General features: G+C 35.5%; 2 protein-coding genes across 3 annotated transcripts; one reads left to right on the top strand and one right to left on the bottom strand.

Moving 5' to 3' along the window:
- Nucleotides 1–266: 266 nt before the first annotated feature.
- Nucleotides 267–8,601, top strand: NPLP1 (neuropeptide-like precursor 1). 2 transcript variants are annotated; one of them, XM_028169892.2, is made up of 6 exons: nt 267–358; nt 5,309–5,398; nt 5,587–6,352; nt 6,457–6,601; nt 7,069–7,101; nt 7,355–8,601. In XM_028169892.2, the coding sequence occupies exons 1-6, from the start codon at nt 344–346 to the stop codon at nt 7,725–7,727; spliced, it is 1,422 nt and encodes a 473-aa protein (XP_028025693.2). In that variant the 5' UTR covers nt 267–343; the 3' UTR covers nt 7,728–8,601. The 2 variants fall into 2 exon arrangements, with proteins under 2 accessions (XP_028025693.2, XP_089596004.1); XM_089739878.1 differs by lacking the exon at nt 6,457–6,601.
- A 2,934-nt stretch (nt 8,602–11,535) lies between these two features.
- LOC114239653 (uncharacterized) lies at nt 11,536–13,683 on the bottom strand. Its single transcript, XM_028169957.2, has 3 exons — nt 13,514–13,683; nt 12,656–12,949; nt 11,536–11,897 (listed from the first exon to the last, which is right to left on the bottom strand). The coding sequence occupies exons 1-3, from the start codon at nt 13,553–13,555 to the stop codon at nt 11,619–11,621; spliced, it is 615 nt and encodes a 204-aa protein (XP_028025758.2). The 5' UTR covers nt 13,556–13,683; the 3' UTR covers nt 11,536–11,618.
- Between the last annotated feature and the right edge of the window lie 1,722 nt (nt 13,684–15,405).

Raw genomic sequence — 15,405 nt, 5'->3', positions numbered from 1 at the left:
GAATATTAATTAATGAGTACAAAAATGCATTTATTCAAGAAGTATTTGATCTTTGAGCGTCAGTTATACCATTATGAATTAATTTTAAAATCCCGCTCAACATCTTTTCTTGCGTTTATCTAGAGATTAAATGATGCCCATGAACTTCGACTTGCTAATTAAAGTGCATAGGAACAGTGTTCAGTGCTTTAAGTTCGTATGGAGTTCATGCGCATGCGTGCTTCTAGTTTATCCCGTATAAAAGGCTCACGTCCCAAACTGAAAATCATTCCCGCCAAGAACAGTAAACGAATAAGAAATAGAGTGTTTTAAAAGTATTTCAAGTTGCAGTGCAATCTGGTTAATGCTGGGCATAAACGTAAGTATATAATATATTATAAAATGAAATGTAATCATTTTGAGAAACGATTTTGGTTCTAAAAAAGGACTTTTAAACTATAGCCACGTTTTAAAGTCATATGATTTTTTATTTATTTTATTTACATGATTTTTATTTACATGAAATTTAATTATTTCTTCTGTATTTAACATGAGAAAAATTCTAATTTTGAGAAAAAAAAACTTTTATGGAAAGTAAAGTAAAAGTATTTGATCATTCATTAACGAATAATACAGTAAAAACAAATAGATTTGAATTTGAGTTTCTACAGTTGGAATAAATAAATGTTTTTAGATAGCCTAACAAAAGGCGTCTTGTTAAAAAAATCTCACAATAATACAAAGTGATATTAGCACCAAAATACATATTTAAAATGAACAGGTTAGCAAAGGTGCTAATATCAAACTGTTACTCCTGTTTAAAAGACCGAATGTCTTGAAATTGAAATGGGACGTATTGAAAGTTTAAGTTAAAAAAAGTTGTCGTGAGTTTTTCCTCTAAATACCCTTTACAATATAGTACACATATTTAGCCGAACCATACAAACCATATATTATTGAAACACATTCTGGCTGAATATATTGCCCAATTTAAATTGGCAATTTATCATTCACATTTAAATAGAGAATCAAATTGCTGTGAGGCATGGAGTCAAATGCATTTCTAGAAGGAATAGGAATTTTTAGAAATTATTAGGAATTTTTAGAAATTATTAGGAATTTTTAGAACGAATATTAGTTGAATATTTGTTTTTTTGTTAACGACGGCTTGTTATGCACAAACGATTGAAAGAAAAATATCATACTATTCACGTACTGTTCCTATTGAAGGGCGATAAATGAAGTAAAAATTCAATAGCAAAATATTCTATATTTAAAATATAATATATCTATATAATATTTTAAAAGATAACTTAGGACCAGCGGTTTCTAAGAGATGGACTAATGAAGTGGTTATTAATTAATTAATAAGTTCAAAATGAAAAACAAAGTGGTAAAAACAAAGTAACTTTTTAAGCGATATGCAAAGGGAAGTTGTGTAAACATTGTTACTGGTAATAATTCTGTTGTAATATTGTGCAACGTTTTAATAAGCAATTTGGCCAAGTTAATCCTCAAAGCAATACAGAAGCTTATCAATTAGCGTAGGTACAACGCTTGCTTTATCTGGATTTAGTGATGGTTTGGTACGGGAAAGCGCAAAACATGTCATGGCCAATTCTGTAAATTCATTAATTTCGTCGTGTATCATGAATTTCGGTAATCGAGTAAAATCTTCTGGATGTATGTAATAACGAAAGTCGAATATTTTTCGATTAAAATGTCGAAACATATTACGCGAACATTTTACGCTGCAAAAACACAGAAATACTACATACGATAGAGTTTATTTAATTGATTTCAAGTACAGAATTGCAAAGGTTTTAGTTTTTTTAATTCTTAGTTTTAAACTTATAAACTTAAAATTAGGTTTATTTTGTAAGAAATTAAATTACTCCATTATTACCTTTTTAGAAATACTAAGTAGAATTTAACTGAACTGATAAAAAGGAAATACGTACCTATACGTAATTTTCTAGAATTAAAATTTTCTACAAGATAATAACCGTTTATTCTCACATCCTCTACAGCGCATATTAAGCCCAGCCTTCCTAACTAGTAGGTATTAAAACTTTTATCTATTATCTTAAAGCAAGTTACATACAATAAACGAAAAAAAATCGGTTATATAATTTGATTTACCTGAAATTTACAAAATGATGGATATTTATTCTGAAACTTTAGTTTAGACGAAGAACAAACGAAATCTACTAAATAAAAATAGTACTAAATACAAACATACATATATCAAGAATAAATGAGATTTAGCAGAGGTTCTGTAGTTTCGAAAATTGACTATTAAATTACGTCGGGTACGTCTATAAAGTCCGTTTATTAAAACGGTTCAGTTGTACGTCTGGATTTAAGTAAGTCAACAGGTGCGGATTTGTAATTAATTGAATGAATTGCTATTGGATTAATTCAGAGCGTTAGATTAAACACGAGTACCTGACTTGAATAATTTAATGGCAATACAACAAAGACATTATGCAACGTCACGACTATATTGTAAATTTAGTTGCAACCGTACGTGGTCAAGGCGATTAGAAGTGGGGTATATTTGTGCCTATCGATGGGACTATACCTAGGTTCTAATTTGTGCGGCTAAGTACCAATTGATGTTATACCAATTGCGCCTCTCGCGCCTATCTCAAGGCGTAGTCTCCTGGGAGGAATTAGAAGACGAGGAGGACCTCGATTTCCTCTTCTCTCTCTTCTCCCTCTTCTCTTTCTTCCCCCTCTTCTCCCTCTTCGCTCTGGAGGCGCCGGAGTCCGACATAACCCGTTTGTTGAATACAGTTAGTTCTAGAATGAAAAAAGGTTAGTAATGAATATATAAGCGGAAGTAGTAGTGTTAAGTTATATAAATGGCGGTGGAATTTAAGAATGAGGTAGGAGAAAAATTATATTCATTCGACTTGACAAACAAATACAAGATCCTAATTAGGTCTTTAAGAAAACAACTCTCTCATGAAACTGGAGCATAAAAGCTTAGTTTACATGCACTAAGCTGAAGTTAAATTGAATTTTCCCGAGAATAATCGGACTGTGAGCATGCAGACAATGTTTATAGAACTTCAGACAAGTACTTATGTAGGCGCTCTAACTTTAAATACATGTAACTCCGTCCGCTTTGTTTAGCGTGTTCATTGAAATTGTATATTCAATTTAATTAAATTTCTTAATTTAGTTCTTCAGATTTACAAGTCTATGTTCTAAGTAAGCATTATAATTGTATTTTATTAAAATATAAACATATAATAACAAAATAATTTTTCAAAATGTTTGATTAAATTCCATTATAGATTTTGTTGAACATATTTTTCAAAATTTCTTTTAAGATTTTAGCATTTCAATGCCATGGTCAAGTACATGTTTCGCTGTGAAGTCTCATTTCCTTTCATGTCGTCTTGCTTTCGTACAAAGTCTTTTCATAACTATTCGTCTGTCACTTCTTTGAAGAAACGTTCCCTTTTCTCGAAAAGATTTTATTCATAGTTATAGCATTTTATATTGGATTTTGTATTGTGTTTGTTGTCTTTGTTACAAGCAACCTTTCAGTTTGATAAGAATTTAAAGAACATTTGAGTTTAGAAAAAAAGTCTTTGCGCTATTTAGTAAATATATTGAAAAAATGAAATCTTCAAATTCTTTAGATTCATACAATATCTGATTTAATGAGAACATCTTAGAAGCAGGTTTTTCAGTGTCACAAAATGGTAACAGGCTGTTTCAGTTTAAGTTTTTTTTACCAAAGAAAGAAACCCACGATATTTTATTCAATTCCCTTTGAGCAAGTATAGAAATAAGAACGAATCATGCTGCTACACATTCATTGTGACTTATATGATTATTATTATCATTGTACCTAAGTGAAATGTAGGCAAGCCCTACAATTTACAAAAGCCGAGCCTCAGGTGTGTCTCGGAAACGCACGCTTCGCATAATTGAATCTGCCAACTTGATATCCGCTTCAGCGACAGACCATTAACTCTGAGCCAGTATGGTCTTTTTGTTATTCAAGGTTCGTTCACTTGGAGAGTGTATGTTGGTTATTAGATTAGTTTGTGCTCTCGATCTCAATTGGGTTTGTCTCGCGTTCAATTTATTTCGGAGTTTGTTTATGATGCACGACAGAATGGACAGAATTTCATACGAAACAAGACAGTCCTGTCGCAATTGTTGACTGGTGGTAGGACCTCTTGTGAGTCCGCATGGGTAGGTACCACCGCCCCGCCTATTTTCTGCCGTGAAGCAGTAATGCGTTTCGGTTCGAAGGGTGGGGTAGCCGTTGTAACTATACTGAGACCTTAGAACTTATATCTCAAGGTGTGTGGCGCATTTACGTTGTAGATGTCTATGGGCTCCAGTAACCATTTAACACCAGGTGGGCTGTGAGGTCGTGTACAAACCTAAGCAAAAAAAAAAAAATTGTTCATTGCTAAAGTATACAGCACATAGTAATGCATTGAAACCGGCGCTACTTATTTAAATCGATTGTTGTATATGAGAATCTTTCAAGCGAGTGCCAACAACAACTTTAAAGTATAATCGGATAATTGATGCACAATAGTACAATAGACGAACGAATAAATACTCAGTTATGAATATTATAAAATCGAATACTTAAACATGTCATTTAAGTTCAATTTAAGAAGAGCTATTATATTCTCTTTGTGTAATTCGAATAAAAAAGAAATACGTTAGTCTTGCAATTGAGTTTTGCTTGTGTTAGAGCATTTTTTTTTATACAATTAGGAACTCGACCTAACTCCCTAGGTAGGTTGTGGGATTCTTTTTATAATGTCTGTATGCTCCGCAAATCAAACGGGTTGTGAATTCATCTGCATAACAGCCATTAAATCAGAGATAAGAAGAGGTTCTGTTGATGAAAATATACAATGGCGAGCTTAACTCGTCAATTTCATTTTCTTTCAAAGCAAACGACAACAGAATTAAAATGTATTTCGTGTTATATTTTAATTGGCTTTTGCGAGACGTGGTTTTCCTATTTAATTTCTCGTTTATTATTTTTATTTTAATATTTCCGATATTTTGAATATGCTACTTTTTTTCTGGTAGTAGGACCCTTTGTGAGTCCGCTCGAGTAGGTATTTCAGCCGTGAAGCAGTTATGCGTTTCGGTTTGAAGGGTGAGACAGTCGTACCTATACCGAGACCTTAGAACTCATATCTCAAGGTGGGTGGCGGCATTTACGTTATAGATGTCTATGGGCTTCGGTAGTTACTTAACACCAGTTCACCCAAAGGACTAACTTTTTTATTTTAACTCATAATTATATTGATTTAAATTTAATTGCTTTAACCAGATGAAGGGTCGGTCACCGACGGGAAAGCGTCGAGGATGTTTTCTTCTCATCGTTCTCTTCGCAGTAATATTTTCAGCTTATGTTGAGCAGGTAAGCTGTTTGAAAAAAGAGTGGGCTGGGTACGGTCGAAAAAAATTGTTAAATAAAAATTACCGCTTTAATTTAATGTATTTGATTTAGTTATATCGGAAGCTTACAATGCTGATGACTGGAGCCTAGCCCGCTATTGTATCTTTGAATATTTTTTTTACATTTTTACATTCCTGCGATTTTTTAAGGTATTGAGTCTACCTACTGAACCAGAAAATCAATGGCCCACTTTTCCTCGAAGAAATATTGCTACTCTCGCAAAAAATGGATATTTGAGGAATTCCGGCGCTAATAGCTACAAACGGAGCATCTCAATATTGGCCAAGAACGGAATGCTTCCGACGTATCGATCTCCTTATGTGGGTACAGACAAACAGGAACACGAGGACGAATCTCAAGAGAAAAGAAATTTGGCTTCAATTGCTAGACTTCGCAGTTATTCGGCTATGAAGAGAAACATTCAAGCTCTGGCCAGGGATGGATACCGTATGGGAAGGGGACAGTACAATACTCAAAACAATAAACGCAATATAGCAGCTCTCGCACGTAACGGGCTTTTGCATAAAAAAGACGAAATTAATGGCGACGAATATTACTTTCCATTTTATCAGAATCCGATTCCCCCTTTATCGGAAATCGATGGGCCTTTTGATATCAACGAAATGTATGATTTCCAGCAAACTATTAATCCGGATATGTTTCCGCCCCTTTCGCAAGTTGCCAAGCGTAGCGCTTTGGGTCCCGAAAACGACTACGCTGTTCTCAAAGACTTTGAAGACAACGCGTATTTGAAGAAGGGCTCTGTAGGCTTGCCGGCTCATGGTCTTTATAGACCGTTGTACAGGGACCCAACCATTCGCACCAAGCGATACATACTCTCTTTACCAGACTATATTGAGACAAATAACATCGATGACAAAAACGATAATGAGAACGAAGACAAGCGTTCTGTAGGTAAGTATACTGAACAGCTTCTAGAATTGCTAATTTCGTTTTATTAACCGGTCAAAAGAAACTTCACCAGACTTTACAATTTAAATGAATTGCGTATGTTGCAGGTGAAGTTCTACGAGATAATATCGAAAAGCGACACATTGGTTCGTTGGCACGGTTAGGTTTGCTACCTTCCTTTAGGTTCTCTGGAGGAAGATATAGTCGATCCGGTCGGGCTAGGTTATTATTACCGAGCCAGGAAATGTACAGGTCTCGTAGAATTCAAGCCATAGAGCTCGTTTGTGGAGTAGATTAAATATTGTTAACTATTGTTGTGCTTCAATGCTAAGAGAAGAGGGGAGGCTTGTAAATGTTTGCGATGGAAATGAATTTGTGTTAGAAGTGAATGTTTTAGGTGTTTAGATAATAAGTATAATTGTGAGTGTTAATGTGTCTAATAGAGGCACTAGGCCAGTGAATGTTTTAGGCAACGTGAGGTCGTGAGGTATTAGACATATTGTCATGTCTAGTTTCTCCCAGATGTCCAGCGCATGATTGTTTGATGTTTTATTGTTTAATTGTTTCTCTGCAGTACATAAAGATCGCGTTCACGGGCAGAGATGTTTTGAAGAAAAGGAACCGTTGACTTTTGCATTTAAATCTTAAAGCAATATTAATAATAAATAGATAATAAAATCAATATAGCTAATATAACTAATTAGAAATTCTATTCGCAGGAAGCATTCCACTGACGAGAATTTCGGAATTAGGTAATTCTTCAATACAAAATCGTTTATTATATTATGTTATAGTTTTAGTTGATTTAATTTTACTAACTACTACTACTACTACAATTAAATTTACTAATGTTAGACAGAATCGCTTATCAGTTGATATCTTTGCAGTATTTTTTCCAGATGCCTTACATTATATCGTCAGTGGAAAACAAAAGTCGAAATTAATCTTTATGAATATTAAAATGAACTGATTTGAAAGTTAACTTTAAATTTTGATTGTGAACAGGGAATATTTCGCTGCTCCCGAAGTTGACTCAGCAGTCAATTCAGACGACGCCGACGTACCGCCGCCGGCAGTACCTCCTCACTCGCACCCAACCGGCAGAATCCTCCACCGACCGCTAAGCAATGATCTTCCAAACACCAACCCATCTTTGCCCGCACCGCCGATCTCTCCTCCGAACTTCATTGACGCTTTCACTAAAAACCGTTGGCAGCCAATTACTAAGGAATCTCCGAAATTTTACTACTTCCGATCGTTGAAGATACCGTTGCACTCATCGGGAAAAAGATACTTGTTACTTCCTGCTGTGGATAATATTCTTCTGAGGAAAACTTACCGTAACAGCAGTTTACCGAGTCGCCGTAAGAATCAGTAGCTATGTCGATGTTCGCTAGATGATGCCACTTCAACGCGATCTGGCTGAACTAGCGACATCGGGCAGACTAAAATCTATAGTGAGGACACGTATTTACGTATTTTGAAAATTTTATGCAAGAATAAAATAAATTAAACGACCGTATTCATGACCCGGACAATTGATTATACGGATAGGGTTGGTGGGTTGACATTAAAATTAACGTAGACAATAAATTATCGTATCTTATTTATATACCTATTTGATGTTGAATGTTGTGATTACTAGGTTTAATTGGGCTTTAGGCAGAACCTTATCGTTTACAATAAAACGATTTGACACAGCATATCCTTGAAAGTGTCGAAACTTATATAATTAATATTTAAACCTAAGGTGTCAATCGCAAATAATGGAAATGCGAAAATTGTGTAGTTACTACATAACTGCAGACATTGCAGTACCTTTTATCTATATTAAAGACTAAATTAATGCGACAATACTTCGTGTAACAATAATGTATTTATGTAGTAGAAATTTTACTGTAGTTACGCTGTGTTTGACAAATAAAAGAATATTACTAATAAGAAATTCTTAACAAAAATAATCATGTATTTATTCAAAACTTAAACGATTATGAATCTCTTCCAAATAAGGAGACGTAATCTTGAAAAGAATGTATTAAATGAGACAATAGGCAAACATTGCAGACAAGTTGATAATAAAATTTTAAAATGATTATACTTCTTATATTATTATACTCAAATATATAATTATTCGAGAGTAGTGTTGATATTGACTTGATTAACTTTGATGTTTGAATATTTGGATAAACCTAACAGGTGTTTTCGCTATATACCCAGTGTTATTGTCATAGTAAATAAAAATAAAGAAGCCATTCAGCCGTTTCATTTACACAACTACTACTAGTACTCCTTACGGATCCATCAGATCCAATAACTAACTAGCATTAGAGGCCTTCAGCTCTAACACTAGGAGCAGGCTTAGAGAGTGGTAGCTGTACTCGTCGAACTCGGTAAAGAGTTCGACGTGCAACCTAATCCATACATCAGCCCATTGAGTCTTTTTTTTGTGCTTAGATGGGTGGACGAGCTTACAGCCCACCTGGTGTTAAGTGGTTACTGGAGCCCATAGTCATTTACAACGTAAATGTGCCACCCACCTTGAGATATAAGTTCTAATATTGTAAGTATAATAATAATATAAGTTCTAAGGTCTCAATAGTTACAACGGCTGCCCCACCCTTCAAACCGAAACGCATTACTGCTTCACTGCAGAAATAGGCGGGGTGGTGGTACCTACCCGAGCGGACTCACAAGAGGTTCTACCACCAGTAATTACGCAAATTATAATTTTGCAGGTTCGACTTTTATTACACGATATTATTCCTTCACCGTGGAAGTCAACCGTTAAGTACGAATTTCATTAGAAAAAATTGGTACCCGCCTTATGGATTCGAGCACCGTTGCATAGCTCGATATGAATGCACCGGGCGTCTTATCCTTTAGGTCACGACGACTTCTGTGTTTCTCGCCGGGTGTGCTCAGCGAGTCACGATTCCGATCTGGTAGTAGATGCATTCGCGAAGCAGCTGTTCTTAAGCTGTTAGATCTCTTTCGGAGGCCTAGGGTAGCTGTTCCCACCCCTCTTAGCTGTGCCTTTGCTCCCCCATCTGTCCTGGTGAAACTGGAAAGGCTTATGGGCAACTAGTAACACTTCCCTCTTACCACAAAAAAAAAAGTATATGTCTCCTCCACTCCATGAACTTAATGAACGATGTCACGGTCCATTTGTTCTTCCTGGAGCCCATAGACATCACAAAGTGAGACATCTATACTCTATACTAATATTATAAAGAGGAAAGATTTGTTTGTTTGTTTGTTTCGAATAGGCTCCGAAACTACTGGACCGATTTGAAAAATTATTTTTCCATTAGAAGCCGACATTGTCCCTGATGAACATAGGCTACTTTTTTTTTCTTTAATTTTTTTTTTTTTTTTGGTTTCATGTGTGTTTTAATGTTTCCGAAGCGAAGCGAGGGCGGGTCGCTAGTAAAGTATAATACGCAATGTAGCGGCTGTCCCACCTATAAAACCGGACCGCTTTGCGGCTGAAATAGGTAGGGCGGTATTGCATATCCTTACATCGTAATTATAAACATTGCATTTTTTACGATGATTTAATATTAATTACATTTGTTATTCCGCCATCGTGATAGTCATTAGTGAGCATATGTTAAGTTCGTATTTTGTTAGAAAGGTTTGATGTTGTGTTTGTTGTACTTCAATCTGGTAAGCCTTGTGTCGCAAAACTTGGAATTTTTCAATTCTACACCGATGTGTTTTGTTGAAAAACGTTTTGCCACGAGACCTTTTAGCTGGTATATTTTATCAACAGATCGATATTCAAAGGCACGAAACAAATTAATTTTACACTTAAATGCACAATACATAGTTTTTATTAGCCAATTTACGTTATGGTAATTTACTGTAAAGCTGTGTGACACATCACAAGTAATTTTTCAATTTAAATTAATTTATTGGCTTCAGTAATTGTTATTGTTTACAAGGCTATTAAAATGTTGGGTACATTTCAGTTATTAATTTGGTTTTTTTTCACGCTGATAACCTTGAGAGGCTATTTCAGCTTCACCCTAACGTGTGTAAGTGAGCTCACGGGGCCCAAACCGGAGTGTTGCTAACACTGACCCTAGCAAGAGCAGTGCTTCGCAGAATCTACCACCGGATCGGAAACGCGACCCTCTGAGAAGATCCGGCGTGAAACTCAGTGGGCTGTGTCTATCGGTTAATTCGCTCGTCGAGCCCTTCGTTGCAAGCGACGGATTCGGCGAGGACGGTGACCGGTGCTTGTGGTACCAAAATATCGTTAATCGATCGGGAGGATCCGTAATGACGTCTTTAGGGCGACGTAATTTCATAAGAGACAAGAGCATTGTGACGATGTTTTAGTTTTATTATTTAGGCAAGCAAACGATTAGCAATAGGTATATTATGGAATGTGGTCATTGCAATCCATAAAGGGTATCAATGCCAAAGCCAATGCCTGTTTACTATGACATGCTCACGTTATCCCTCTTTTGAAAAATGACATTAGCACTCTGAAAATCCTGTAGGCGGAGACCATTTCATGAATGCAGAATAACTATATTCAAGTCACAAATCAGTTGCCACCGGTAGAGCGTGATGTATCCATACGGATTGGTGGTGTCGTCTTATTTTAGAAACAAATCTCACGATTTGGTTTGGAGGATTCCCCCTCCTCATTCCTCTTTCTCCCTCCATATAGGCAGACCAACCCAACTTAACAAGACCTAACAAGTCCTTACGGTCAGTTCTGGATGAAGAGCGGACACGTTTCCATGCTATATTAAAAAGGGGTTGCAGTTAATTTTTTGTGTAGGAGCATACTGACCTAACCAGAGTGAATTGATACTAAGAGGATTGGCAGTCTGTTTAAATTGTTCCCGGTACCCTTTAATAATAACAATCTGCATATAGGGATATTAGTTAGTAAAGGCCCACCCTATCTGTAGACTATATTGCACATTCCCACATTAGTCCTCCTTCGGTCTCACGTAGTGATGCAACCTTAATGGTATTTATATGTATCAACATATCCCTGTATGAACAGAGAAAAAGGAAGTAGCACGCGTCACTCTATAAATTTCAGTTGCCATCAGAGATCGTGATTTTCGTAAATAAAAACAGGCATACAAAATTTTATATATTATAATTTTAGTTTCGCAACATTATATGTATGAAACATAAGTATCAATATTATTACATTCAAAAATAACTTTATTCGTGTTTCGATGAAAAATGAACCTAATATTTATCAGATCACTAACGAATCTATGGATCAAATAAAGAGTAGTTACGAAATCGTTGGAGTTGTGGTAGGAGAATTAGTTGTGTTAGGAGACACTGAAACAGTTTTACTTTCAACGGTGTTTGACGCAGAAGTAGTTTTTGCAGGAGAAAGAGTTGAATCCGTGTTAGTTGAAGAAGTGGTGTTTTTGCATTCATCGTTGGGCGTTATAGAGCAGCGTCCTTTAAAGCAGTATGGGAGGACCGAGCTGCAGTGTTTAATGATGCCAACGTTTCCGGGTAGACAGATGATGGCTTCGTGACAGCTAGCACATGTTCCACCGGGCTGAAAATAATTTCAGTATATTGATAAACCTTTGACGTGACGTTTTGCCGTGGCGTTATTTTAAGAAATAGATAGCTTATGAAGGAAACATAAGGTCCAAATCGCTGTTTAAGTAATGACTGTACTCTTCTATAATTTTGTGGTCTGGAGCTAAAAGGGTACATTATTGTGTGATATGATATTCTAGTGCCAGTTTATTAAAAAAGTATCGTATTTTTCTGTGTTAAAAGGGCGTTTATCAACAGTAATTCCATAGTTACTATCTAGAAAAGGCCAATGACGTGCGCGCTTTCATTCGTTTAGTTATTAATGGCTCATTGTTCTAATGCTTAACATTTAAAGTATTGATTATTTTTATTGGTCCTATAAGCACCATATCATAGAATTGTACTATCAATCAAAAAGTCAAAAATCAAAGTCAATTATAGATAATGAAATATGAAGTTAGAAAAAACGCACGCATTCACACACGAAATGACCTCTGGGGTACCAGCAATCCCTCCAACCCAAATAAAAAAGCATTTCTTTTTTTGTTGCCCTTGTAGGCCCATTTGATGGTTAGTGGTGACCATCGCTCAGGGACATCAGCAATGCCATGGACAGAGCCAAGCCGCTGCTTTTATGGTAGAAAGTTAACATGTTAACATTGGTTTCGGATTAAGTATGGACGATAATTTTATGCTCAAAGGAGCTCAAAGCCAAAAGTGACTTCGGGAACTTTTTTGACCCTTTGTGTAATTGTTGTGGTAGTTACTTACTTTTTTAATAAAGTCACATAGCATGATGTGACGTTTTAGGGGGGTTGAAAATATTTTGGATACCCCAAGCCCATCTGTTAATGGCCGTGTCAAAAATATTGGAGATCTTTTACGACGGATGGGAAATGGAAAATGCGGTGTTTTAAGATTATATTTATCGGATAATCCAAAACTTGAAACGTTGAAAGGAATTTGCGAGAAAAATGGTATACTGTTTCTGAACACTTCCATTAATTCAGTTAGGTTGTTTTCGGTTGTATTTGTATGTGGCACAGCGACTGCTGTTTTCATGACCTTGAAAAACATTTATTAATTTAAACAAAGTACAAACATAGTTTAAGCTTACAATTACAACAAAATTTGTGGATACGCTAAGTTTCTGTATAAATATTTTCGTCGTTCACAACATTATAACAACGTTCATTAGGTCTGCACTAAAAATACTTAGAAGTAGCAACTAATAAATTAAGTAGATAATGAGTACATTTTTTTTGTTTTAAAATTAAGTAGTAGAGTAGTAGCAAATAGCTAATAGCAAATAGATAATACATATATATATATATATATATATAGTAATCTTCTATTTTCTGTTTCGGTCGATCATTTGCCGTTGAGTTATTCTTAATTTAGATACAGTTTCTATTTCAGCTACAACTGTATCAGGCAGTTATTTTAGGAAAATTATTAAACTTTCGTAATTATTATAACCGCTTCATTTCAATTGTGTTTTTTATATAGTTTTTTTCGTTGTAAGATCACTTATAAATTTATTGAAATTTATTTTTCATGCTACATAAATTACTAAACAGAGAATGCTAATAAATCGAAAGTGTTATGAAATATTTAAATTGTACTTACATAAATTAAAACAACCATTATCAAACTAAAGTGAGAATACATTTTGTAAAGTATTTAGTCGTATGATTGAGAATCGACGATCGAATCGAATGGACTGATGTGTATCGACATGTTTATATATTATGGTGAAGCAGCAATCGACGTGTTTATGAATAATACTGTTGCTTAGGGACGTCACTAACTTGCTTCTTTTCTAGAAACGAATAGAAAAATAATCATCAAGTACATTACTTCAAATACAGGATTACACTGAAGGTTGTTTTTGTTTTTGGTTAAATAGAATAACATCGCTCGATACCTTAAGGCGTCACTTGACGTATCAGGTAAAAAATTAAAATCTAAGAGTAAAACAAAATTTGCATTTGTATGAAATTTAGTGTGAATCTTCGGCCGTGAAGTAGTAATGCGTTTCGTTTTGTAGGATGGAACAGCCTTGTATCACTATAAAATTGAGAATGAAAGCGTTAAGGTGGGTGCGGGATTAAATTTCTTTAATTAGGGATTAAGTTCAGTTCGTCTATTCGTCGTAGCAATAAAAACCACACAAGTAAACCATAATAAAAACCACACAAGTAAGGACAGTAAAAATCGCAGTATAGGGATGGTGAAAATGATCATACAAAATGACAGCGATCTCGCGCGTAACGCACGAGGTTCCACGAAACTAGGTAGTTTAGTAGTCTTTCCTTTTGATTAAGAAATAAATTTATAAATTATTAGTGTAATTAATAGACAGCTAGGAAAAGCTGAAAATGAAAATGAAAAAAACGCATGAAAAGACGCGATCAAAGAAAATCAAAAAGATCGATGCCTTTGAAATGTGGGTGTGGCGGAGGATACTACGAATACCGTGGACTGCCATTAGAACTAACGAGTCTATTCTAAGGGAGCTAAATATATGTATATGTATTTCACTGGAATGGTACACCGCGCGTAGTTCGTTTCCAAATGATTCTTGTCCATCTGATGGTTGTCTGGAAGAGATCGCTCTTAGCGATAAGACCGCCAATTGTACTTTTTTGTGTTTAATGTATCGCACTGTTTATTTGTTTTTTAGTGTACAATAAAGAATACTCTCTCTCTCTCTCTCTCTCTCTAAATACCCGCAAAACGCTCTCTTCCATCTGCCGGGAACGTGTTATGAGCTTCTTCGGACACATCATGCGGTCTCCGAGACATGAATTGAATGGCTTCTCTAAGCTCATAATTGCGGGTCGCATAGAGGGCAAGCGGGCCGTGGGTAGAACACCAGCCGGATGATCAGATCTAGTAAGAGAAGCACTTGGTGGTAGTCTGTACAATGCGGTTCATGCTACCCATAATCGAACACAGTGGAAGAACGTCACAAGTGGTCGCGATTATCAGTAGTAAGAGAACGATATAGAAGAATATAGAAAATTTTTACGCGGGATAACAGTGACTTTCCTATGAATGCGTCACACACGCTCGAGATAATGAAAACGTGATTCGTGCCGATTCTGCTATTTCAAAATAAATATACCTAATTGTGCAATCAACGCTATTTGCAAACCTAAGTCTTCGTCTAATAATAACGTAGCCGAGACATCCTGTAGCGACTTAGATAATAATATAAATGCAGACGCGTGGGTTTCGTTCTGGGAGATTGTCACCCCTCTTATACAATGCCTGAGTACCTAGTCGAAAGAATAATAGGTACTAAATAGGATTGTAAGATAAGTCGTGACACGTGTAGACCACATCTTTGATGCTTGGATGTCTTTTTACGAAGGTTCTTACCGTTTAAATGTTTACTTAGAGACTGAAGAAATATCTTTAAATACTAAAAGACTTCGAATTTTGTTTGAATTTTCTTTTAGCGGTCACGATTCGATCTTGCGTAGAAAGCTATGCTCCTCGAAATAAAAACTCTC

The sequence above is a fragment of the Bombyx mandarina genome, chromosome 03 (assembly GCF_030267445.1).
Source record: "Bombyx mandarina strain Sakado chromosome 03, ASM3026744v2".
Lineage (NCBI taxonomy): Eukaryota > Metazoa > Arthropoda > Insecta > Lepidoptera > Bombycidae > Bombyx > Bombyx mandarina.
This window is presented reverse-complemented; position numbering and strand designations above follow the sequence as displayed.